At 42.5% G+C, this 25,932-nt stretch overlaps 2 protein-coding genes across 4 annotated transcripts in view; both read left to right on the top strand.

The window, feature by feature from the left end:
- Window positions 1-10,754, top strand: part of RBM12 (RNA binding motif protein 12) — an 11,279-nt gene extending 525 nt beyond the window's left edge. The window contains exons 2-3 of one of the 2 annotated variants that reach the window (XM_026037310.1): window positions 1,953-2,037; window positions 6,390-10,754. In XM_026037310.1, the coding sequence (XP_025893095.1) occupies window positions 6,412-9,051 (2,640 nt within the window). In that variant the 5' untranslated portion in view covers window positions 1,953-2,037; window positions 6,390-6,411 and the 3' untranslated portion in view covers window positions 9,052-10,754. The remainder of the gene's footprint in view (window positions 1-1,952; window positions 2,038-6,389) is intronic. The other variant, XM_026037311.1, reaches the window with a different exon arrangement.
- CPNE1 (copine 1) overlaps window positions 1-25,932 on the top strand; it is a 40,466-nt gene that overhangs the window by 474 nt on the left and 14,060 nt on the right. Inside the window, exon 1 of one of the 2 annotated variants that reach the window (XM_026037312.1) lies at window positions 1,985-2,037. The exons of the other annotated variant lie outside the window; for it this stretch is intronic. The gene's annotated coding sequence lies outside the window, so the exon portion shown is untranslated. Of the gene's footprint in view, window positions 1-1,984; window positions 2,038-25,932 lie in introns of those variants that run through there. 2 annotated transcript variants of the gene reach the window in all.

Below are 25,932 nucleotides of genomic sequence, written 5' to 3' on the forward strand. Positions count from 1 at the left end.
AGCGCCCTGCGCCTCGCGGGGAGGATCGTGCCCCGGCCGCCGCCTGCGGGCTGCCGTGCAGTAACGTAGCGGTGAACGAGCGGGTAGACACGGGCGGGGCGCGCCGGGGGCCCCAGAAGGCGCCTAGGGTCTGTCCAGAGCCTCCCTCGGGGAGACTCGCGTCTTTTGTTTCCCTGCTCGTTCCTCAGCCCGTGCCTTCCTAGCAGCTTCCCTCCGTCGGACCCGCTGGCGGGAGGAGCCGGACCGCGGGTTTGCTCGCGCCGCCGCCGCCCCGCGCGGCTGTTCCGGGCCGGCCGCTCCGCGGAGCGGGGGGGCCCGCGGCGGCGGCGGCGGGGCGCGAGGGCGGAGCGGCCCCGCGGCGCGGAGCGGAGCGGCCCGGTTTGCTCTGCCTTGCGGGGCTGAGGGAATCGCGGCTTTCCTGCGTGAGCAGCCCTCATGGGTAGTGGCAAGGCTTAACGTGGAGTGCAAGAACCGCACCGTTTCTGAAGAACGCCCCTCGGCTTTGTGAATGGTGTTTTACACTGGAGCATGGCGTCCTAGGGCCCTACAGATCTGCAGCTTGTTTTCAGTGACATGAAAAAGATGTACGTGCAACTTCGTGGTTGCTCTGCTGGAAATACCCCGAGTTGGTATTGTTGTTGGTATTTTTTTCTCAAATAGAAGATTCCTTGTGTGCGATAGATCTGTCTGCTTTGAGAAGCAGATATATTTTTGCATGAAACACTTCTTCAGGTGATTGTGACTTCTGCCTTGTTAATCACTGTTTGAAACTGTGTCAGTTATGAAGGTGTATCGTTGAATCAGGATTCATACAAATACAGGATTTTTTCCCCCTTAAAGGTCTGCTTGAAGTATATAGTCTTCTTTTATTGAGCACTCCTGCTGTTCTAATGTAAGTCTGAAGGGCATAGTTACATCTTTCTCTTTTGCAAGCCTGCTGCTTATGTCCCAGAAGATCTGTGAATGTCTATGTTCATGTTGACCCTTTCTGTTAGAGCGTTTGTGGATGTTTGCTAGAGTACTGCTTTCTTAAGTTCACTTTGCTAATAGAAAATTATTTGGGCTGCGTGAAAGGGAGGCAGTTGTTCTTAGTGTGTTGTTCTCTTTTGAATGGTTTTCCAAAGAATGAGATTTTTGGTATAAGACGATCTGCTAAGCAGTGAAAGAACAAGAGGTTTTCCATCCCTTCTTTAAAGAAGAAATTTATATATTTTTCCTTGAAATGTCTAGCTTTCTTCTTGGGTCATTTTCCCAGGAAGATTGTTTTCATGCTGTCAAGTATGAAAAAGGATTTAGATTAGGAGTTGCATTTTAAAATGACAGATTATGAAAGTTAAGGTGTTATTTAAGTGAGGAATTCTTATTGTATGGTGTGTTGAGGTGACTGCTAGATCTGTTTGCTGTGTTGAGGTGACTGTCACCGCTCTCTAGAGCTGTCTGTGAAATACAATTCAGTTTCAGCAATTCGTGTGACACTTGGAAAACTGCTTATCTGCAGCTCTTGGGAGATTTCTGTTTTGTGGCTTTTGATGTTGCTTTGTTCAAGTAAGAAGATGCACAGTTGGAGGAAGAAGAGTTGTTTGTGCCGATCGGTAGAGCAGGGATTTGTTAAAATCCAGATTCCTAAATATTTACTTATTAATTTACCTTTGAGAGATAGTGATTTGTTCAGCTATTGGAAATGGGGGGGTGTGGGGGAGGCACTTTTGCTGTTTTCTGGTTCTTTTGGGATGATATTTATGTTTTGAAACAATACAATAACTGCAATGCAATCGTCAAAAAGTGATGCAGATATCCCGTATTAGAAAATGCACTCTTACTCTTTTTGTTGCTGTATGTTTCAGTGCCTTGTGGTGGTCTCAGGATTGAACTGAATAGACAGTTCTTTGTGGACTGTTACTGCTCTTGTGTTGCCTGCATTGATTTTTGCCTCCATTTATTCTTTATTGCAGTCTAAAAGTTGGTTTTAATTGGTTGCCCACAGGATTGGCTTGGCTTCTGCTACTTGTTAAGAAAAAAAAACATCTGTCTTTGCAGGTAAGAGACTTTGACTTGAAGACTTCTTTTTATGCATATTGAGTATATAATTAAGACATATTTGCAGCTTTTGGAGCCTCTGAATTGGTATCAGAGCAGCTGGGTCAAATTACCTAGTTTTTCTTATTTGACTCTCCCCGTGATGGTGGTTCTGGCCACGTTGTTCTTGTAAACAGAATTTTATGCCAAACTCATGTTTTATTTTTTCATTAGCACGTGGTAGTCCTGAAAATCTCCCAATTACTCTGCCCTGTTTGAAAACGTAGTTATTTTGTTGCAGGCCGCAAGTCTGCCTGTTTCAAACTATTGGAAGGTGGAAGTGTATAACAGTTGGTTCTAATTAGGTTTGCAGCAGTTCAAAGATCACATAGTCATCTCTGAGCTAATTTGAAGCTATGCTAATCCAGCAGGTTAATTTTAGCCTTTAAAAAAAACAAAACAAAACAAAAAAAACCCCCAGTGTTTTGCAGTTTTAGCTGTTGCTAAACAGTCACAACCCAGATGCTTTAAATTCCTCTTAGAACACCAACGTTATTCCAGTTCCTAGTATTTAAGCAAGAATTGTCAAATATGTTGTGTGCGTGTGCTGTGTGGGTATTGTGGACTAACACTCCCTAGCATTAGGCTGAGTCTTCTGAACTTGTTTTAACTTGAGAAATGCATATGTCTTAAAAGGCTACCCAGTGTTTCCTGGTTTACAGTTTTATACATATGCCCCAGTTCCTGCTTATTTTACTAACTGGTACATGAATGTAAGAGATAACATTGTCCTTTAGTGCTGTACACTCTTTTCTAATGTAATATCAGTGTTTCTGAAGACATGGTAATCAAGATGGATAACCATGTTTTTAAAGATTATTGAATGACTTTAACTGAATTGTTTGTTGGCAGGTCTCTAGTTTTCCTTTGTGGTCTCGACATGATAGATTGTATGGTTTAGCTGTAGTATAACTTCTGATTTTTATGCTTCCTGTCTTTTAATAAGTGTTTAAAATACCTCCTCATTGAGGGGGTAAAAAAAAACCTCTGAAAGCATCTCTAGTGACCCAACAAAAAGCCTCCAATGTACATTTAATAGGCATGTGGCCTGCTTTGTGCCTGCAGTTAATTTTGCCCCTTAGATTTGATCTTTTACAAATTAACACTGAAATATTGGAGCAGGCTGTGCTTGTTCGTTCGCTTGAAAGTTTGATTAGACTATTGTCGCCTAAGTGCCTTTTGAAAGAAATCTGACTTTCTGAGTCAGATTTGACTGACTTGTGCTTAGGGTCTGAGATTTGGTCTTGTTGTTGCACTGTTAGATTTTTTTTTTCTCTCTCAAATCACAGAGACCAAAGTTAATGCTCTATTAAAGCACTGAGAGTCTGGGTAACTTTGAAGCGATGTCCCTTTGAGTTGACAAAATATACTTGAGGTCTTTTAAAATTCTTTTTCTTAATATCCTGCTACTGTTAGTTTGTGCCTGATGTCAAGCACTTAATTAGCGTCGTTAATGGACTTAGTTACACTGAGGTCATTGTGGCCAGTTTTTCTTGCAAGTGTATGCTGTAAGTGGCTAAACGATGTTTTCCCAAGATCTAAATAGCATGCTTAGCAAAGCAGCTTTAAAATATCAAAATATCCTTCAGCATCTCTAATGAAATCTAAATGAAATCTTGAATTAAAAGCAGAATTGAGGTACTCGCATTATCCCAAAGTTACATAAATGTTCAAATGATTTATTATTGCTTTATTAGTTTTCTTCTGGACTAGATTCACAGAATCATTAAGAAGTATGCTTACCCAACAGGGTCTCAATTCTGATAAAGAAAACTCGTTCTAGAACAGTAATCTGAGCAGAAAAACCTCTCCAAGTTGTCTCTGTTTAACTAATGGCCATATCAGATTGCCCATATCAGATTGTCATTAGCAAGCAAATGACTGTGAAGAAATAATCTCCGTTTTGCTGTAGAAAGTTGTACTTCAGGAATGTCATAAAAATGAGTTTTAGAAATTTTTAAAACATAGTATAAAATATGTAAGCATCTTTGCTTTTAAAATTATTGTTTATTTAAATGACTTTTAGTTAATAAAGCATAGATGTAGTAGCTGGGATGCTTTTATCCTGTTTACTTGCTTCAGGATCATGTAATTTGAAACCAATCCTGTAGCATAATGCCCCATGTTTCTTTTAAATTTGTCTAACCCTACTCTCAATCTCTGAAACTAAAGTTAAAATGTAAACATTTTAAATTTAATGAATTCATACTAAAGGGCATTGCAAAACTGATGAAAAAATAACAAATTTAAAATAGTGCAAAAAGTTTGAAATGCTTTCTTAGTATGTGTGTATGTATAGCAAAGATATTTCTTGTTTTGTCCCTTTATTGTCATCTAGGCCATTTGTTTTGCTGTTGGAAAATGATTAAGGAGCAAACTTTGTTTTTAGTTAAATGAAGGTGTATTAGAAGAGAAAAATAAAATGCACTGTTTTTTTTTTTTTTTTTTTTTGACCAGTTTATATCTTGCCAGGAGATGGGAACCTCTAATCAAAGCTTAGAGAATGTTCCCCTTTCTGCTGTTGCCGTTGTTGGTGAGATACAAGTTTGCTTAGTGGTGTGTATATAGCTAAATTTTCATACCTTTTATGATCGGTTAGGAATTAGGTGTTCATTTACAGCAGCTAGAGCAGCATAGCTGACACCTTGCCTGTGCGTTTCTCTGCTCATTCCTTGAGGGAGAAGGATCATCCACGCTTACCAACCAAGTGAGATAATGCCCTGTAATACCCAGCATGTTTCGTGGGGAGATTACTGAATGGAAGAGGTTAACTCTTCCTGCGTACCTACCTGACTTAGTAATTTTAAGTTCCACCATGGTAGTAAAATAATTGCATCTTTTTTTCTTCTAAAAGTCATAATTACTGTTTTCATTAAGTACAGAATTTGATCTGGTTATATGGCTAAACTATTGGACAGTAGCTTTACCTGGTGATTTATGGCATCTCTCACTGGAAAAGTGGACAGGCAATTGGCTGGATTTGACTGTGTGCTGGGATATAATGCTGAACTGAATGTGAAATGTGGGGTAGTTAATGCTTGTAGTTGGTCATGGTGCACTGCCTCCTGGCATTGCATTGTTTCGTCTGGTTCATCCTTGATTTCAAGTGCCTTATAAGTATTTTAACATATGTGGCAATAGGAGCCTCAAAGGTCTTCCATATGGACTCTGACCTGGTCGGTGCTTAGGAAGCGAAGACGTTTCAGAGAAGAAGTGGTTCAGGTGAAACAAGGTGCTGCTGCTGACTGTTGAGGGTAAAAGGTTGGCTTCTGAATGGGTGAACTGTGCTAGTATTACAGTGTTTTCAATCTTTACTGAATGGTTGTCAAGAGAAAGTGAGAACTATGTAAATTTGTGTTTATCTTGACTTTCTGGTGTAACTTTCTAGGATGTGTACTGGGCAACTTCGATCAAGATGTAGCTGTTTGAATTTAATATTAGGCTTCCACTGACCTCAGCTAACTAAGGAGGTGAACTAACCTGCTTGTGCTGGAGACTGAAGGTGTATTATCAGATAGAACATACACAGCTCTTACAATATATACTTTGCCTTTAAGACTTTCAAAATTTAATAAATTAAAAATAAGATATTTGACTAGACTATGCCTTGAGGTTTATCTATCTGGGCAAAGTCTGTATCCTAAAGTCACAAAATGGTTGGAGTTAGTTTATAACTGTTAATTAACTTCCCTGTCACTTCAGCCCCATGTCTTTGCAAGGAGAGAAATGTAAGATCGTTATTATCTAAATGGCCCGTGTCATGGTGTTTAGTGATTGAGTGTCACTAGTTGTGAATAATGGGTTTCTGCTTATAACCTCAGTCTTGTTCACCTGGTATATGTTAAATTCCCTTTCCAAACGAAAAAGAGAACTGCTTATTGCCTGTAGGTATACAGACTTTTGGCAGTCGCTTTGCCAAGTATAATGATTGTCTTATCAATGTATGATAATTGAAATTTATCTGTTTAGCTGAAATACTCATTTTGCTTATGTTCTGTTAATTACTGAACTATTGATATGATGGTTCTAGTTTTGCTGTCCATTTTTTTTTCCCTGACACTTTGGGGTTTCAGTTTAAGTTTACTTTGAAATTTGCAGTGCAAACCTTACACTAATTGTGTTGGTAAATGTTTAATACTTCAGTCTGTATGAAGTAAGCAGACATGAATAAAGAACTTGGGATATAAACATGCTTAATCTTTATAAGCTGCTGTTAGGGGTATGTAAACAAATATAGTAGATGGTGTCTGTAGGTAAATGCATGGTGTCATAATCAGTAGTCTGACATAGCCGTTGCCTTTTCTCATCTGCAGGTGTGTGTTGTTTCAGCGCAGCATGGCTGTGGTCATCCGCTTGCAAGGTCTCCCGATTGTGGCGGGGACCATGGACATTCGCCACTTCTTCTCTGGATTGACCATTCCTGATGGGGGCGTGCATATTGTAGGGGGTGAACTGGGTGAGGCTTTCATCGTTTTTGCCACTGATGAAGATGCAAGGCTTGGTATGATGCGCACAGGTGGTACAATTAAAGGGTCAAAAGTAACACTATTGCTGAGCAGTAAAACCGAAATGCAAAACATGATAGAACTCAGTCGTAGGCGTTTTGAAACTGCCAATCTAGATATGCCACCGGCAAATGCTAGCAGGTCGGGACCACCACCTAGTTCTGGAATGACTGGAAGGGTAAACTTGCCCACTACTGTACCTAACTTCAATAATCCTTCTCCTAGTGTAGTAACTGCTTCCACTACTGTGCATGAAAGCAATAAAAACATATCTACATTTTCTACTGCCAGTATGGGGAGCGCACCTCCAAATCTTGGGAGTACCTTTGGTAGCCCAACATTTAGCTCAACTATACCTAGTACGGCATCCCCAATGAACACTGTACCTCCTCCACCAATCCCTCCTATCCCTGCTCTGCCATCTTTGCCACCAATGCCTTCTATTCCCCCCATACCTGTTCCACCTCCTGTACCCACACTGCCTCCTGTTCCGCCAGTTCCCCCGATACCCCCTGTTCCTCCAGTGCCCCCAATGACACCTATACCTGCCATGTCAGGAATGCCTCCTTTGAATCCTCCACCCGTAGCGCCTTTACCCACTGGAATGAATGGGTCTGGAGCAGCAGTGAATATGAACAGCGGCTTGAATCCATTGTTTATGGGTCCCATAAATCCTGTAAATCCTATCCAGATGAATTCTCAAACTAGTGTCAAGCCAATTCCTATCAATCCAGATGACTTGTATGTCAGCGTTCACGGAATGCCCTTTTCTGCAACTGAATCTGATGTGAAAGACTTTTTCCTAGGGCTCCGTGTGGATGCAGTCCATATGCTGAAGGATCATGTAGGTCGAAATAACGGAAATGGACTAGTTAAGTTTTTTTCTCCTCAAGATACGTTTGAAGCACTGAAGCGAAACAGAATGCTGATGATTCAGCGGTATGTTGAAGTTAGTCCGGCAACAGAGAGACAGTGGGTGGCTGCTGGAGGCCACATAACTTTCAAGCAAACCATGGGGCCCTCTGGGCAATCGCATCCTCCTCCGCAGCCTCATTCTAGGTCCAAATCTCCTAGTGGACAGAAAAGGTCACGGTCAAGATCTCCCCACGAGCAGGGTTTCTGTGTTTATTTGAAAGGTCTTCCCTTTGAATCAGAGAACAAGCATGTAATAGATTTTTTTAAAAAGCTGGATATAGTTGAAGATAGTATCTATATAGCTTATGGACCGAATGGGAAGGCGATTGGAGAGGGTTTTGTTGAGTTCAGGAATGAAGCTGATTACAAAGCAGCTTTGTGTCATCATAAGCAGTATATAGGGAATCGTTTTATTCAAGTTCATCCTATTACTAAAAAGGCGATGTTAGAAAAAATAGACCTGATTCGTAAAAGATTGCAGAATTTCAACTATGACCAGAGAGAAATCATGCTGAATCCTGAGGGAGACCCAGGCACCCCTAAATTATGTGCGCATATATCAAATATCCCATACAACATAACCAAACTGGAAATCCTTCAGTTTCTAGAGGGACTGGCAGTAGAAGAAAACTCTGTACAAATTCTTGTTGATAACAACGGACAAGGCTTAGGACAAGCACTGGTTCAGTTTAAAGCTGAAGATGATGCTCGTAAGGCAGAGCGTTTGCACCGTAAAAAACTGAATGGGAGAGATGTTGTTTTACGTTTGATTACTGTAGAAGAAATGAGAGAAATTGAGAGAAACCCACCGTCTCAGGGGAAAAAGATACTGAAAATGCCGATGCAAGCAAGCGCAGCTGTGCCGGGAGCCCCGAGCGCCGGTGGGGATGAACATGCCTTCCTGGGGGGAAGTTCAAAAGATGCAAACAATGGTCCTCCGTTTAATCTTCCCGGTAACTTTAGTGCCTCCCACACGTTTGGTCCCCCTCTGCCGCCCCCTGGAATAGGTGGCTTTAGTGATTCTAGACCAGGAATACCTGCAGTCGCAAGTGGCGCTTTACCTGGTGCAGCTATTGAGGTCCCAGCTTTTGCAGGGGGTCCTGGTAATTTGAGTGGACCGTCAGGTTTTGGAGGGGGCCCTCAGAGTTTTGGTAATGGTCCTGGCAATTTAAGCGGCCCTCCCAGCTTTGGTGGTGGCCCTCCAGGAATTGCAAGTGGTCTTGGGCACCTAAGTGGACCTCCAGGGTTTGGGCCTGGTCCAGCAAATATACATATTAGTGGCCCACCAGGTTTTGGAACAGGCTCTGGGAAACCAGGACCAACGGTCATTAAAGTGCAAAATATGCCCTTTACTGTTTCGGTGGATGAAATTTTGGATTTCTTTTATGGTTACCAAGTGATCCCTGGTTCAGTGTGCTTAAAATACAATGAAAAAGGCATGCCCACGGGAGAAGCAATGGTTGCATTTGAGTCTCGTGATGAAGCAATGGCAGCTGTTGTTGATTTAAATGATAGGCCTATAGGCTCGAGAAAGGTAAAACTTGTTTTAGGGTAGCTGTTAATATGAAGTAGTTGTAGAATAGATACTCATAGTGTTGTGATAAATGCATCCAGATTGGTTTTTATAGTATTTCCAGGATAGAACCTGTGGATTGTTTAAATTGTAAAACAGATTTGTTTTGATAAGACGGAGCACTGGGTCAGCTCTTTACGGAAGAAACACTGCAAGGAAAGATGTGCAGTGGATTTCCCAGTACAATGTGTGGAGAAGCCAGGCAGATTCTTATTCACCATAGAAAAAGTTTGGTAAACTATACTGGACACAATGCTTATCAAGGAATCTAGATTGGTTTTATGTAGCTTTGGATAAGGGAAATAGATGAAGTCAGTGAAGTTCTTTAGCGGGTGCTCTTGCAAGCCATTGTAAAATAGATAGTTATTTCTAGATTTGGTTAAAAGCTGGCTGAATTTGCTTTGTTTACAGGTCAAAGCTTTGTTTAAAGTTCTGATTTTACTCTGCAACTGAATGAATTCTCAGTGTACACAGATTAATTGTTTTGTGTATGTATCTTTACTTTTTCCAAGATTCTCACTGTATGAACAGTTGAATTATGCCCATTGCTGATGTGTCTACCAAACTAATTCCTATAAGTATGAGCAGAATCGTTCTGTAAAATTCAAGCTGTTCTTTGTGGAATAACCTTTAGTTATTTATATATTGCAATTATAATTGTGCAGAATAAGACTTTTGCCACAAGTCTAGCCAACCTCAAATATTATTCATATAAGTTTTATAGTACACTTACAAAACTTTGGCAGTAACAACTTAAAAAAAAAACCCTCATCATTGTTTAAGTAGCTTGATTTGTTAGGATTACATGAATCGGTTGGGTTAGGACCTTTGACACTAGTTCATGTTGATGTTGTATTTTTCATGTGTCTTGACTCCTTACATAGAATCTCTGTTAAGAGAACCAAAGTGGTGATAATTAGTAGAAGATTGGAGTCCAGCAAAAGTTTTAAATTAGTTTATGTACAAAAGAAGGTTTTATCTTCAGCAACTCTGTTGTAGATTACTGCTATGGGTGAATTCAGAGATAAAATTTATTTTTCTCCAAAACTTGAAGATACTGAGTTTACTATATATTTTTGCAATGAACTTGTGATATTGTTTATTCAAAATCTATAAAGAGTTGCCATTTTCTTTGCTGTGCAGTAAAACATTTCATGGAAAAACAGAATTGAAAACAGAGTAATTAACACAAGTGAAAAGTAGAACTCTTTGGTTCATCCTCACTTGGCTTATGATAAATTTTAAAACTTGAGCATTGCCTGAAAAAAAAAAATCTACTATTCCCGGCAAATCATTGTACTTAAACATAGTAATCTTTAAACTGTTTTGTGTTTTGGACAAAGAAAGAAAAACAGTGCCTTTTGGTGTTGCATATCATGGAACACTGAAGTGTTTGGTCAGGCAAAATTTCGAGGTGCAAGTGGCAACAGTTTTATTCATGTGGCGTGTAGGAGAGATTTGCAAACCTGTGCAGCGCTACATCCTGAGAGGATTTCACAGTACAGGACTATTTGGAAGGATTGTATAAAGGTGTACTTCAATAAAGAGGCGGTCGCATTACACAGATGCTTCTGTAATTCATTAGCTTAATTTTGTTTTTGACAGATTACTAGGTGGTCCCGACTTTGGAAAAGTAATGTGATTTGTATATACTGTTTAAAATTAAGCCTCCTGTTAATAAAACTGTCTGTCTCTGAAGCTTCATGTTATGCGTTTCAACAGTCTTTGGGAGTAATGTTTCAACAGCAGATCTTTGTTTCTTTTTGTTTTCTTTGCAAGTCTGAAAGTTTCCTTCCTGATGTCAGAAAGATGTGCGACTAGGAGTCAAGCCTTTCGGTTTATTTTTAAAAATTTTGCTCTTTGTTTTTTTTTTTTTAAACAACTTTTATTAAAATTTCATACTATATTGCAGTTATTATTTGGGTGCTTGTTTCTTCATGTTTCACATTAGAATAAAATTGCTGAAAAGGAAAATGTGGCTTCATTGTTTGCAGACTTGAAGACGTTAGTGTGTGTTGACTTGCCGAAACTGGTGATAACTGTTTGAAATCGCAACAGTGCGTGCCTTGTTGTGAAGTGTAATTAAATTACAGGTATCTGGAATTGGATGCACGGTTCTGTTGCTTTCTTTAGATTTCCCGTGTATCTTGATCCCGTTGGTAACGGATACAGGGTTATTAGTGCTTGTATTAGACATGGCATATGCTGTGAAATGTGCTTGAATGCCTGTTCCTTTGGACTTTCTAAGAAGTGCAGGTTTGTTTTGGAAATCTTTCGTTTTCTATATGGTCTAAATATGTTTAAATGCTTTTATTTAAAAAAAAAATATTTTTCTTCCATTTAAATGTAAAGCAATAAAAAAAGCCCCCTGTGTTGATAACATTGACATTGATGTAGTGTCTAAGTGGAGTTTTTGGGATAGGGAAGGGGCTCTTCATTTTGCCAAGCAGTTGATGGTCCGTATCTTCTAGCATGATGAATTAGGAAACATCCCTTGCCAAGAATAGGCTCTTGGGAGAAAGTAGGGAGAGTGTATTTGGAATGTGTCTACTCTTAAAAAAAAAAAAAAAAAAAGTCATTGCTATCCCAAATAATTGTAATTGATCTTTTGAGCGTAAGTAGAGAAGTCATTTGGTGTTGCTGCAAAACTCAGTCATAAGTTTTATAGAGAAACTCACTTTCAAGTTGCAAAGAACCTTAAACTGAAAATTCGTATGATAAACCATGAAAGATGCTGTTTGCCCCTGATGTTAACAGATTGCACTGCTAGTTTGGGGGAAAAATGCTGTTTTGCAGATATCTCTGTCTCCAAGTAGCCTTAAAATAGGACCTTTGAGGGACCTGTTATAAAAGGACTGCCCTCTGTCGTACGCTTCAAGGCTACTTGCTAAAAACAGGTAGCGCAGAAAGAGTCTGTTAGCAGGCACTGCTCCAGTTGCTCTGGCCTTGGTGCTTTGAATGCCAGCAACTGACTTCCTGCCTAGGCTGCTCCTCTGGAACAATACCCAATTTCTTCAGTTTTGAAAAGTAGGTATCTTGGTTTATGTAATGAGCTAAGCTGATATTTTCTAGCTGTTGCTTAAGTGCTAGTGTTTGAGTATCACTTGAATAGCAAGTGGCAAAGTGCTTTATTCGCCATGTCTATTGAACACGTTTTTTGTTATATGCAAGATAAAGTAGGAAAAAGATGAATTATTCAACAATAAACTTGCAGCTTACATGAAAGGATCGCCACCAATGCAAGTATGATACCTATATTCAAGTTTTTTGAGTGGTTGCAAGTAAATCCACAACTGGATTTTATTTTGAGTAGCGCAAGGAGATTCTTTCAAATAACAGATGATATCAAGGCTAATTCTCTATTAGTGAAGAGTTGTTGCCACACTTAAATGCAGATTAGAGTGGTATGAGAATTTGCGAGAAGTAAAAAAATTTCAGGACATTCCTCTCTTTATTGACGCTCTTTTTATGGCAATAATGTTTTCCTTAAAAGCCCATGCTCTGAATTTATTGCAAGTGGAGAGGAAGATCAATGCAAAAGCAGAGAGTATAGTCACAAAGCCAGTCTGCATTAAATATATTGCTTTTTAAAAACATAATTGTTGACCTGTTACACTAAATTGTCCTGCCTACACTTAAATTACCATCTCCAGTGAGCATTTTGTTTCTGTATTTCGTTTCCTGCCGACCTCTGGAGGCAGTGGTTCTGCGGCGTGCAGCAGTGCAGCCCTCGGGCTGAGCAGTGGGTGCCCTGGGCACCACTGACCTGGTGCTCTGCGTGATCCCAGCGCACGCCGGGCACCACCGGCTGCCTGCTGAGCTGCTCTTTGCACCGGGGACCACGGCTGGAGAGCAGCTCTTCTGGGATCATGCTCCAGATACGTGGATTTAGACCTAGAATCAAAGGATTGCACTTTCCTGTTTAATATGCAGTCTAGTGCAAGCGGGAAAAAAAAAAATCAGTTCCTATCTTTGGTAGGACAGCTGCTTCAAAGGAAGCAGTCTTGAAGCAGGGCCGGAATATCAGGAAATATTTAGTCTGCATCTAAAAAGGATGTGCTAGTTTGAGACGTACACAAACTAGTTTTATGTCTCTTTACATGTTCTGGATTTCACACAGATCTTAAATAAAAGCTAAATAAAACATTACTAAAGTTTGTTTCTCCAAGCGTTTTTCAGCAACAGGGCCATGGGCCAGAAAGCAGCATTGCCGCCTGCCTGCCGCCTTTGCCGCTTTGCGTGTTCGCTGGTGCTCCCCGCTCTGCTGTGGGCTGCTGTTTTTATGTGGTTTGGGAAAAAAAATGAGCTAGAGTCTGTGCAAAGAGCAAGTGACTTGTCCTCCTCGTAGAAAAGGGAGTGAAACCCTGTTGAATCCTTCTGAAAGGCGACTATACTCAAGGGGCTCTTCCTTTCTGGTTTTTAGTAGTGGGATTGATTGCAGTTAAAAATTTGGCTGTCCCACAGAATGAAAGTCTTTCTGTTGGCGGTGTGTACTGGGGCTTGCGGTGCGTGGCTGTGTAATGAGCCTCCGTTGCTCTCTCCCTAGCCTCTGAGCAGGTAGGTATGCCGTAGCCTATGTTTTTCCTGCATAGATGGCTTTTTCCCAGGAGAGCTTTGCTCTGTGGAATATTCGGGGATTCTTTGTGCAGCAAGCGCTTTCCACCGTCCTGACTTGGGTGCTTTTGGCTCATGGGTATAAATATCAAATGGGGGAAAAAACAGTTCTAGAAGTGTTTCTTTTTCCCCTCGCTCCAGGCTGAACGAAGGTATCAGGTGGATGATTTAGTTGTGACTTATTTGCTGGTATTCATGTCTACGTAGCTTCGTTTGTCGAGATTCTTCTCTCATGAATGTTCTGATGTGTAGAACCTTAAATTCAGGTAATCTCACCCGTTGCTCTCCAAATATACTAAAATGAGCTTTCAAAATCGATGAAGGAATTTCTTTTGAGTTTGTTTTCCGTAAAAAATTGTGTAATTTTGTGTTTACCTTCAGGCTAACTCCACTGTTCTTTACCACCACCTCTGGGGAGGCCTTTCCTTTCCAAGTTACCAATGAAATTGCCTGTTTTTCGTTCACTGAACAACAAATCGCTGCTGGGATAACCTTAGGAAATAGGGTGAGGGTGACCACCCTCTTGTCCTCTTAGTACCCACTGGTGTTTTTCTTTGCTTATGCAGCATAAGGTTGGGGAATGGCATTTCCCTGCGAGATTTAGGGCTTGTGCAGGAGTCATTCCTGCCTGCACGGCTCTTGGTTGGCAAAGCCTGGCTTTTTGGACCTGTCACTGCTTCTGGAAGGCTAGTGACCGCATGAAATCTTAATACTGTAGTTCTGGTGGGCTGAACTAAACAAGCTGTAGGAGAGCATCGCTGTGAACTGTGGCCGTCTTAAGGTAGGTCCAGCTTTCAGCTAGCGGTTTCACGTCTTTGGGCAGTTTCACTTCAAACATTTCTTGTTGTATTTGAGTCTGTTCGTATGTAGATGCAATTTTGCCCTGCTTGATGTTAAAAAGTTACTAATCACAAATGAAGGCAGATTTTGGAGGAATATAGGTGTATAATTGGAACCTAAACTACTCCAAGAAGTGGGGTTTTTTTTAGGTCATTTTGATTGAGTGTCTTCTCAGTGTTAAAATTACTAGGGTTGTTTCACTTATGGGATGAGATTTCAAGGATCTGTGTAGCACCTGCTTGCTCAGTCGCTGTCTGGTGATGGGACTTGCTGGAAAGTGCTCCATAGCTTGAGTGTTAACGAGCCTTGTAGAGCAGCGCGGCCGAAGCACCGCCGCGTGAGGGTGCCCGAGCCCTGGATGGGCTGCCCAGGGAGGCTGAGGAGGCTCCTTCGCTGGAGATCTCCCAGCCCAGGGGGCTGGGCTGCGTGATCCCTAGGGGTCCTTCCAACCTGAGCCCTTCTGTGACTTCACAGGAAGATGGATGCAGGATACAGAAGGTCCTTGCTTGTTTGAACAGGATGTTTAACATGGAAATAAAAATGATAGTTTATATGGTTTTGTTATTATGCAAACGTTTCTCATAAAAGGATGGCTTCTCTAAAGCCCATGGTGTTGAAGAAAGCTAAGTAACTAAAGTGCAATTAGGCACTGGCAGTGCCTGGGGAAAGCCCCTTTCCCCAAGGCAGATGCAGAGCTGTTAAATATTAATTCCATTTTCTTGAATTCTGCTGCTGCAACATTGTTGTAGAGTTTAGGTCTAGTCTTCTCTGAATAAACGGAGTATTTTTTATAGCAAAACTTAAAGTTTTGTATCTATGGACTTTTAAGAGTCTATGTATAACAAATTAGCAGTACAACTGCCCCCTCCCCACTGAACACACAGGTACACAATTACCTCGGTTCTTAAAAGCACCGTAGATGCTTGCTCATCTGTCACCCAGTAAGGCAATGGCAGAATGTTTTTGCACTCAAGTTAATGGCACGTGTCTTTTAACATCAGCAAAGTGGCTTTAGGCTTAAAGTTGAGGCAGATCTTTAACTCAAGCTTTAATTAAAAAAAAAAGACCAATTTGATAACTTAATAAATAACGTTTGTGCTCTGAAAGCTTCAACACTGCTTGTGTGTGAAAATACAGCAGAATAACACAGTGAATAGCTAGACCTTAGTCTGTTAAATTTTAAATTGAATTCCAACTTTGGTGGAATGCGTGATGCATTTAACTTCTCCAAATACTTTGTTCTTGGCTGAATAGCAACAGCTAAGTTTGAGCATGAAACCTCATTATGTTTTTTTATATTTTTAATCAAAATTATCTTTGGTCTAGTCTGTTTTAAGGTGTTGTTTAAAGACAACTGAGACATGACCTGTAAAAGCATTTTGAAGGAAAGAGGTGCAGTAGTTAGGAAAGTAAAGTCCTAACTACAGAAAATAAAAATGTGAAAAAAATAACAGATGCAGCACATTATTAGTGCACTACACCATTTCCCTGGACTTTTTGAAGCCTTTTTTCCTTTGGGCTCCTTTCTCTCCTTTTGGAGAACCTGCAGGATGTTCTGGATGGCCGCTCTTGCTTGCCCTGCGAGCAGTGTGGCACGTGGGTTCTTTTAGAGCAGAAGAGGATAATTGGCTCTCACAATGAGACCAGCAGCAGAAAGAAGAGTGGGGAAGCCTCGTGTTTTCCTTTGGGTAGGTGGCTGCTCCTTTCCTCTTGGAACTTGTCTTTGGTCGCGCCTGGAGCTATAACTTGGGACTGACATGAGAGCAGGTTTTCTGATAATGATGAAAATGCTTTTGTAAAACAGAAGTAGTAGTAAAAGTAATTAAACTGATGTAATATAAACTTGAGTGGGAACCTGCAGATAATGCAAGGTGTTTGTGCAGTATAAATTGTTTCAGTGAAATGACTGGCTCTTACTAGGACCGTAGGGTGATCACTTAACTCTGCTATCAAAAATGGCCGTAGTATAAAGATCTGGCCAGGCCATGACGTGGTGTCACGAGTACCTGCTGAATCTAAGCTTCACCACCTTTGGAATAGAGAAGTTTTCAGTGTCCTGACTTGCAGAGGCCTAAATGAATTCTCAGGGAGGTAGATGCACCGTTTGTAGCAAATTGAAGCGTGCTGACAGCAGACACTTACAGTGCGCTGGCTTTAAATTGGTGCAGGAGGTGTAGAATGGACAGCGGACAGAGATGGAACCTGGTGTCCGCAGCCGTGGGAGCCCTCCTGCCTTCCCGCCCGGAATCCCCCCGCGCAAAGAGACGAGGGCGGATGTTTCCCTCAGCCCACCTGGCACCAGGACGAGCGAGTGACGTGAGTGGGTTTGAACCCGCAGTTCTGGAGGGGGCTTTGGCTTGTGGAGGCGACCGGCTGCAGAAGGTGGATCTGCAGGTGGGCAGGAGAGGCGCGCGACGTCGGTCTAGGCTTTCGTGGTGGTTTTCCTCACCCAGCCTTCTAAGTGCTTTTATTGTGAGCCTGCATGGGGGAGAGGAAGAAACAATCTCTTAAAAATCCTTTATTAATTCTTTAATCTGCTTTCTTCTTTGGAGCATGGTTATATGTATTTTTTGAGATTTTTACCCTGCAGGAGATTAGGATGGGGAAGTGAAGATGTACATACTACAGTACAGAGGGTGGTGATTCAGTAACGGATTAATTAGTAGTATTGTGGGGGTAGGAGTCTTAAACAACAATAAAAAAAGGCAGAAAAACCCAAAACAAAACTGTTGAGGAACTAAATTTAAATTTAAAGTCCATAAAGAAGAAAGCCTGGGTTATACAGTAGAAGAAGATAAAGTGCATATAGGAAGATCTCTTCTGCTTTGTCCTTATTGTTTCTCTAGGCAAGAGTTGTCACTCTAGTAAGAAATCCTGGGCAATCCAGAGTACTCAACTTTTCATTAGCGAAGTGATCAGTAGTGTGCGATTGCTAAAATTCTTGAATTTATGCATTCATTTGTTACAACTGCAAGATTTTTGCTAAAATGTCATGCTGACACCTTCCCGATTCTGCAGTCGTGCTGTTCCTGCAGTGTTTGCTCATGTGAGCAGATGTGCCATGGAAAGCTTTGCCTTGAAGTCCCCTGTGCAGTGTCATACAAAGGGGAGCAGGTAGAACCACACAGGCTCTAGAACGAGGACAGAGCAATTTCAGACTTCCAGTATTGGGGAATATTTCGCTAGAGGAATTGGAAGAAAAAATGCCAGGAAGACATCGCCTCAAAAATCACAGGACATGTAAGTAAGGGAGCTTCCTCGTTGGTGTGTTTGCAGGTCAGATTGCAGTATTATTGTGGAAGAAAGCAGAAAAAAAGACTGGTGTAGTCTTCAGTCTGTCCTTAAGGTGCTCAACCACAGAAGCTGAGGACTGACCCATAACGCGGGTGGTTGATTTGGGGTGTCAGAGGGAGTCTTTAACTGTGCCTGAGATGGGAGGAGTTGGAGCTTTAGAAGCCAGGTTCACCTGAGAAAGGTAGCGATGATGTTTTGCAGTGTCAGATGGTGTGATTAGGGTTATTAATTTTGAAGTGCCTGAGCCCCTCTTAAATACTTCTTTGTATTTCAGTAGTTTTTGTAGATCATGTGTTCTTCAATAATTTGGAGTTTTTTTTTTTTTTTTTTTTTTTTTGGATCACTTACGTTTTGGTAATGAAAAAAATCTTATTTGCTGGGAAAAGCTAAGGAGCAGTGTTAGAATAGCGGGTATTACTTGGTTAATCCAGTTGATTCCAAAACTGTAGTTTGCTTTAAATTGATTTTTCCTGTCAGTTTTTTTGGTCTTCTGATTTTTAGTGTTACAAAGAACTTTGAAATGAGTTTTCTTTTGTGTGAAGCACTTGTAAAGGTAACTTTTTTGACTTTTGCCTTTGTGACTGGCCTGACTTTTGGGTGTTTGTAAAATATTTAATTAGTATGGAATATTATTTGAAATAAAATTGTAATGGTTAATAAGGCAGCGATGGCAGATTGAAGGGGCCGAGATGGCAGCAGATTTGAAGGGCTGATCTTCAGTGTCCTCATTCTCATAGCTTCAGAAGATCTGGGGGATGGCATAGGTGTCCCAGAACACAAGGTATTTGGCGATCAGTTGATGTTTGGGTTTTTCATGCTTTTAGTGACGGGAATCTCTTATGCCAACTTGCAAACCTGAGCTAGTGTGAAGAAAGCTTGCCTGCAGCTTGTACATTGTACCAGAGTGCCTCAAATGTGTGCATGTGTTCTTTAACACTAAGTGAAAATACTGCTCTTGCTCTGTTATGTTGTACTAGTTAATACGCTTTCAGAGCAAAGTTGATTGCTTGAGTTAGCTTTGATTTTGTGTGTGTGTGTATATAAATATGATATAATACACACACAAATATATATATATTTGTTTATAAATATATATATATTTGTTATATATGTATATAAAGGCAAGTGTGTCGTGTTCCCAGCTTGTTCCAGAATCAGTGTTTGGAAATCCAAGGTGGGACTTGAGCAAAGTCAGATGGTCAGCTCTGATGCTGTCAGAGATGTTGAACTATCCATTTGTGCACTACACCTCGCCTCTCAGAGCGGAGGAGGATACGTAATAAAGGTGGGCACAGGCCTGTTTCAAAGCACTTAGGTGTGATTAGAAGGGATGGCATTTGTGGTGCAGAAGTGAAAGGTGGATATGGAGCAAACCTGATGGTGAGCTTGGTGGAGAAAAGTGTCGTTTCACTGAAAATGGGCCCCTCTTTCTCGAGGTGGAAAAAGCTGCAGAAGAGAAGACGGAGTGATTGAAGGCTTGGTTGTCTTTCTGCTGGATATTGCAGCTTGATTTGTAAAGTTTTTGTACAATGTCAATGATGCCTTTCCTATCCTAAGTTTACTTTCCTAGTAGTAAACGGGAGCTGCGCTTTCTCAGGCAGCTTTTGCGAGGCTGTTTGTAGAAGTGTCCAAAACCTTGCTTTGTCACTGAACACAGAGCTTTTATACTCGTAGGCCACCTTCAGCTATGAAAAACATAATTTTCCTGATGACAGCACAGCCTCAGCGTTCATGGGGAGGCAACCCAAGAAGTTGATTGAGGTCATAGCTTTTTATTTAGTCATAACAGTCATAGGTGTATATTTATTTAGTCATAGCATAGTGTTAGGTATATAATAACCAGTAAGCCTATTTGAGAGCTGTTCAGCCTGGAGAAGAGAAGGCTCGGAGGAAATGAGGAGGATCTTCACTGTGAGGGCCACTGAGCGCTGGCACAGGTGGCTCAGAAATGTTGTGGAGTCTCCTGCCTTGGAGATGCTCAAAAGCTGCCTGGATACAGAGCTGGACAAGGTGCCCCTGCTTGAGCAGAGCGTTGGACTAAGTGATCTCCAGAGGGTCCCTTTAAACCTCAAGCCCTCCTGTGATTCTGTTTTGGTCCAATTCAGTCAGTTCTGGTGAGAGCTCAGAAAGGCAGCCTCATTTTCTGTTCTTCAAATTTACTTAAAGTCTTGTGAACTTTTGTCTTGGCAGCTGCTCACCTCTCATGACTTGGATTTGCTCCATGTCAGCACAGCCTAAAAACTTCTGTGTTGCACCCTGTAGAGAACAACATTTACTTTTATTTGCTTGAGAGGTCTTGTCCCAGGAATCAAGTCTAATGGATGGGCCATAGACACTCCTTATCAGGACTGAATCAAGCTGCCAGAGCAGTTTGGTTGGAAAGATGGCTTTTGTTGCTTTAAACAGTATTCAGTAATTTATTTCCTTTAATAGTTGGCAGATCCTGTTTATGTTGTTTTTCTATGTCAAGTTTGCAATACTAGTTTAGCCTCCCTTCTCCCAAAGTTTTCATTAGTCAGTCAAGTTGTAGCCTGCCCGATACTCCAACCACAATATAGGGAATACTGGTTGGTCATCTACCTGCAGAAGTCCTAAGGCCAGTCCTAACTGTCCTCTCCAATGCTCAGGAGTCATGAAATGGTGAAAAACCTGTGACTTTTTTTTATCCTCCACAGGGCTTCTGGACTGTGTGGCTCATGGGAGAGCTGGGGGTGTGTTGGAAGGAGGCCACCTTCACTGACGGTTTTGTGGACTCTGATCTCTTCTCATGAACTTCTCTTAATTAACTTAATAAAGCGCATTTAGTGATATGAGCTTTGTTTTATTACTGCTGTGAAGACCCCATAGGGTTCAGTTGTTTTTTCATAGCAAAATTTGCAGTATCTGCTGCCCTGAAAATGAGGGTAGCAGTCTGAGAAAGCGTTGCGTGTGACGGTCCCTGCATGTGGAGGAGAAGATTTTGAAGAAATGAGGGTAATAACTGCAAGACATGGAATTTAGTTAAGCAGTTAACAGTAAGGGATGTGTGCTGCCTGCTGGAAAATGCATGGCTGCTTATCTGAGATTCTGTAACTAATGTTGAGTGTATTTCTTGAGTTGTTTGGAAGCGCAGGGACAAAATGGTGTGAATGCAGTATTGTTGGTGTATATATTGCTATTGCTGGCATTTTGCTTTTGTGTTTACAAACAGAACACAAGGCAGAAGCTCTGGTCAGTCCAGCATGAAATAACTCAGAACTCAGTGGAATTCAGCTACTTTCAAGCACAGGTATTAAAGCTTGAATTAAGAAGAGCTTCTTAAACTGATGCATACTATTTGGTTTACATGGAAGGGGACTCGGTTTGTTGCGAACAGAGGGATGTTGATGAGTTTTAGTGAGGTTAACCAGGAACAAATTTCAGGGTGTGTGGGGGTGTTTTGTTTATTTAACTACTTGGGTATCTGTCTTCTCTATGAGTCCAATCCTGTTCAACTTACCGTGACCCAGATAAAGAGGCAGAGAGCAGCGTTTGCAGACGTTTGCTGATGGTACCAAGCTGGGAGCAGTGGCTCATACCCCAGAGGGCTGTGCTGCCGTTCAGAGGGACCTGATCAGGCCAGAGAGATGGGCAGAGAGGAACCTCATGGAGTTCAACCAGAGTCCTGCCCCTGGGAGGAATAACCCCATGCACCAGGACAGGCTGGAGTCTGACCTGCTGGAGAGCAGCTCTGCAGAGAAGGATCGGGGTCCTGGTGGACGAGCTGACCATGGGCAGCAGCGTGACCTGCTCGTGGCCAAGGAGGCCGGTGGGATCCTGGGCTGCATTAGGCAGAGCTTGGCCAGCAGGCCGAGGAAGATGATCCTGCCCCTCTGCCCAGCCGTGGCGAGGCCGCCCGTGAGGAGCTGTGTCCGGCCCTGGGCTCCCGGTAGGAGAGACATGAAGACATGGGAGCAAGTCTAGGGAAGGGTCCCCGGAGCGTCAATCCACTGAGGAAAAGCTGAGACAGATGGGGCTGCTTAGCCTGGAGAAGAGGAGACCGAGGGGGATCTTGTCAGTGCCTATAGCTACCTGAAGAGAGGGTGTTTGAAGGAGGAAGGGGCCCCGGCCAGGACTGGACCTGGAACACAGGGAGCTCTGTCCGAACGTGAGAAAAGGCGAGTGTGACAGCACTGGCGTACGAGCTGTTTTCAAGCTAACTCTGGTAAGTGGAACCACTAGGAGAGCATTAGGGAGAAGAAAGAAGTTTTTATTAGACTTGCCTATGAAGCTGATCTTTGTTTACGTCGGAGAATGGGCTTTCTTCTGTACACAGTGAAATGGGCTGTGTGGGTGTGTGCTTTTTTGTTTTCCATTTGAAATATGTAAAAAGTTTTGAAATAAAATATTAGAAAGCATTGGATAATACCTTTAATTTATGTACTTATCCTGTGTAATTTTCCTAGAGTTCAGCACTTTATGGGTTTTGGTTTGATATTTGGTGATGTCGTCCAACTTCTTTACTGGTGTACTTCAATTCAGTGTTTGAATTTCTTGGAAATACGACATGAGAATTACCTGTTGTGTGTGTAAAACAGCTACTGGAATTCAGTGTTGTCTTTCCAGTGAAGAGATGGTATGTTTAATAAAAAATATTTATCTCGATGTTCTAAACTGGACCTCGGTTTGGTAGTCTGAGCTTTCTTTAAGGCATACTTATTAGAGTGTACAGATATTCTGCATTTTATTTGAATAACTGTGAATGATTTCCCCTTGGGGAGGGAAAGACTTTTCTCTAGAAACCACGAAAAGTGTGTGGTACTAGAGATTTGTGTGGATGCTTTTTGGCTTTATAGTTTATAAGGAATACATGGATGGTATTCTTCCTCAAAATGTGGATTTATATTATGTGCAATTCTAATGAAAAGGAGAGGGGGAAAAATAGAAGCAGATGCCAATGAATCTGAAGCTGAGTGTTGGAAAGTTCCCTCGAGAAGGGAATAGGCAGAATTCAGCTCAAGATGAGGCTTCGCAGGCAGTGCCCTCGCCGGTGAGACCCCCGTGCCGAGCACGCGGGGTCGGGTTTGTGCAGCTGAAGTCGGCGCAGACTGGAAGGGGTGACGTGACCCGCCGTGTGCCGTGGCTGTACGGATGGGGTCTGACAGCGGCGTTTGTCCGTCCCGTTTCTGCGCCTGTTACACTGATGCTTCCAGTGCTTCAGTTTTACATATCCTAAATGGGATCGAATTTATTCTCATATTTGGAGCCCCATTTTGCTGGTCAGAAGCCTGAGTTTCTGCTGCTTGAACAACATAATGACTTCTACAGTATCCTCTACCTTAATCTGTCGGTGGCAAGTAAGTTGGAGGTATTCAGTTTGTTCAATTGCTAAGGATCATCGCATAATAAAGCCTTTATGCATTTATTATGTTCTGATCTGTTTATGGAAAGTGATTTGTGTTAGCTGTTGTTTGTTGGATATGTCTGCTGTCCTTTGTAAAACAGAAGTTTGAAATGATAGACATCAATGTTGGCCTCCTAGGTTTGTTAGGAGAAAATAAGAAACCAGTGAATTTCAGATTTTCTGGGATGTTTCTTGGAGTATTGCAACAAGTGTTAAGGACAATATCCTGTCATAGTGAGTACATGAATTATTGGAAGTTTAAAAGCTATGTTTAATTTTTGTGTGTATGAATGGATATATAAATACAGACAAACGTAACAAAAATTTAACACGTTTAACATTGTTTTCTGAAACTGTGAAATGTGTCACTGAAACATTGACTTGAATGCGAGGTGACTGAGGTTACTTGATGCCTGAAAAAAGGCAGGCTGTGGAGAGGAGGTGAAAGCACACGAGGAGTCCGGTTCGCAAGGCCGCTCGGCTGGTTACCCCGAGCTGTGGGGGGCACCCCCGTTCCCGCTGCCCGCAGGGACGTGTTGGGGCCCGGGGCCACGTGTCCCTGGCCCCTTGCAGAGGTCGGGAAACGTCACCATGACCGTGTGCGGTATGAGCGGGTTCGGAACATCAAAGCTTCAAGGAGGAAAAGTATCACAGCCTCCTTAGCAAGGAAAAGGTCAGGATGCTGCGTTAGATAAGGGCTTGTAGTAAGAACAAATGTTGGTTTGTTGACGTTTTCAAAGCCTTCGGATGTGCTCACTGCCCTTCTAAAGGAAGAGAAGAGAGCCTTTGTGGAAGAGGGCTGGTGGTTTAGGTAAACTAACACCTTTCATGTGAGCAATTCAATTTATTTGAAGAGGAAGAAAGAGATGCAGTAACTGAATTGAAAGTAAATTCCAAAATCTTGTTTTATGGAGGAGGAGAACAGTAAAACCATTGCATATCGTTAATGAATCCTAATTTTAAAAGTCTGACAATAGAAGTTGGTGGCTAGTTTTATGAACTGTTAAGATATTCCCCTATTTTTTTCCATGCAGTATTTTAGTATATTTGTATTTGGGAATTGGTGTTTTAAGCTTTTGAGCTTTTAAAATCAGATGCCAGTGGTTTTCCAGAATTTGCCCTTCTCCAGCCTAGTGGCTCAAGCAGGATAACCTGGTAAAGGTGCTCAGCTAGGGAGACCTTCGGAGTTGACTCAAACAGGTTTTCCGTCCTAATGGAGCTCATGCTCTTTGCTCTTCGCACTGACGTTCGTGGACTAGTTTAGGACCAGGTTTTTCTGCTGTGCTCGAGGGATGGACTGAAGCTGTCGACATTCATGTGGTGTGTTTGAAAAGCTGTCGCTTGCTATCCCATGATGGCTCTGACTCGAGCAGGAAGATATAATGGGAAAAATACGCTGTTGTTTGCGACTTTTTAGAGGAACAGCAGTCAAGCTGGACTGCATTTCAAGGGAAAATCTATGCCATTACTAAGTCTTAATGCGGAGTAACAGTAGGACAGGGTAGAGACATATGGATACTAATGTACTGAAAAAACAAGTGCTCAAAACTGTGAAGTATTTGCATGATTTCATTACTGCAGACCTGGATAAAAGATCCAGGCAGCAGCAGGGAGATGACTTGGGTTCTGAGAAGGGCTGTCACCTCATTTCACATCCTGGCTTTGCTGAGTGGCTTAACAGTTCCCATCTCAAACATTTAGATTTCCTTATCAGCGTCTTTGTCATGTTGGGTGAACATATGTACTTGTTCTGTGCGTAAATAGAGATCTGGAAGGGGGGGAAGATGCTGTTTGGAGATGCTAAAGCTTAGAGGTGTCATTGCCTTGAGTTTTCAGCTTGTTTCCTTACCCTTTGTGCTCTGGTGGGCAGGAAAGCGGCTCCTGGCTCTACCTCTTTTCCCGGTTCAGACATTTGTGGTGCGAGGGAACGGAGATCTTGGCAGGGCAGCCACGGCTAAGGATCCTGTTCCCCTGTTGGACATCAGTTGTTGGACAATCATGCGAGGGAGATGCAGCTGCTTTCGGTGACGGGCTGCATGTAGAAGTGCACATGTGGGGCTGGGGTGCGATTTAAGCCGGGCTGGTGGAGCAGCCTTTCTACGGAAAGGGGAAGGATACTGACGACCGTGATTTTTAGGAGAAGCATGGTATTAAAGATAGCGGTGCTCCTTGTTTCATTTATTAATTGTGTGAAGCTCGTTTGGGTTTGATGCAGCCAGCGTAGACTGTTAGGACTGGCAGACTGCCAGTCTGGTACCATGACTGGTACCTGGGCTGTGCCGACCCCTTCAGAGCGGCCCCTCTGAGCGCGCCGGTGCCAACGCGGGTGCTGTGGAAGCAGGAACGGGACCGGCCGTCCTCGGGAGCAGGGCTGATTCCCGCTGCCGCGTCCGCGCTAAGGCCCGTGGCACCATCTGCTGCGGCTTGAGAGACCCCAGGGAGCAGCAAAGGCATTCACAGTGCATCTTTTCATTGAGATAAATAATATTTTAAACCTACAAGGGTGAGAATTGTGGCTTCTCAGTTCCTCGGGAGGCCAAACGCTTCTTTCCCTCTAGCTCATGCCCAGAAAGAAGCTTCTCTGTGCCGCAGTCGCATTTTAAAGCACTCATTAAAGCGTTCAGGCTGCGCCGTGTCCCAAGTGTTTTGCGTGGCGCGCGGGAGCGGCTCGGCTCGGCTCGCCGCGGCCTCCTGCCCGCACCGCGCGGCGTGCGGCGCGGTGCGCGGTAAGGGACAGGGCGCGGGGGCTGCGC

The sequence above is a fragment of the Nothoprocta perdicaria genome, unplaced genomic scaffold (genome assembly GCF_003342845.1).
Source record: "Nothoprocta perdicaria isolate Ctin4 unplaced genomic scaffold, notPer1 scaffold_196, whole genome shotgun sequence".
Taxonomy (NCBI): Eukaryota; Metazoa; Chordata; class Aves; order Tinamiformes; family Tinamidae; genus Nothoprocta; species Nothoprocta perdicaria.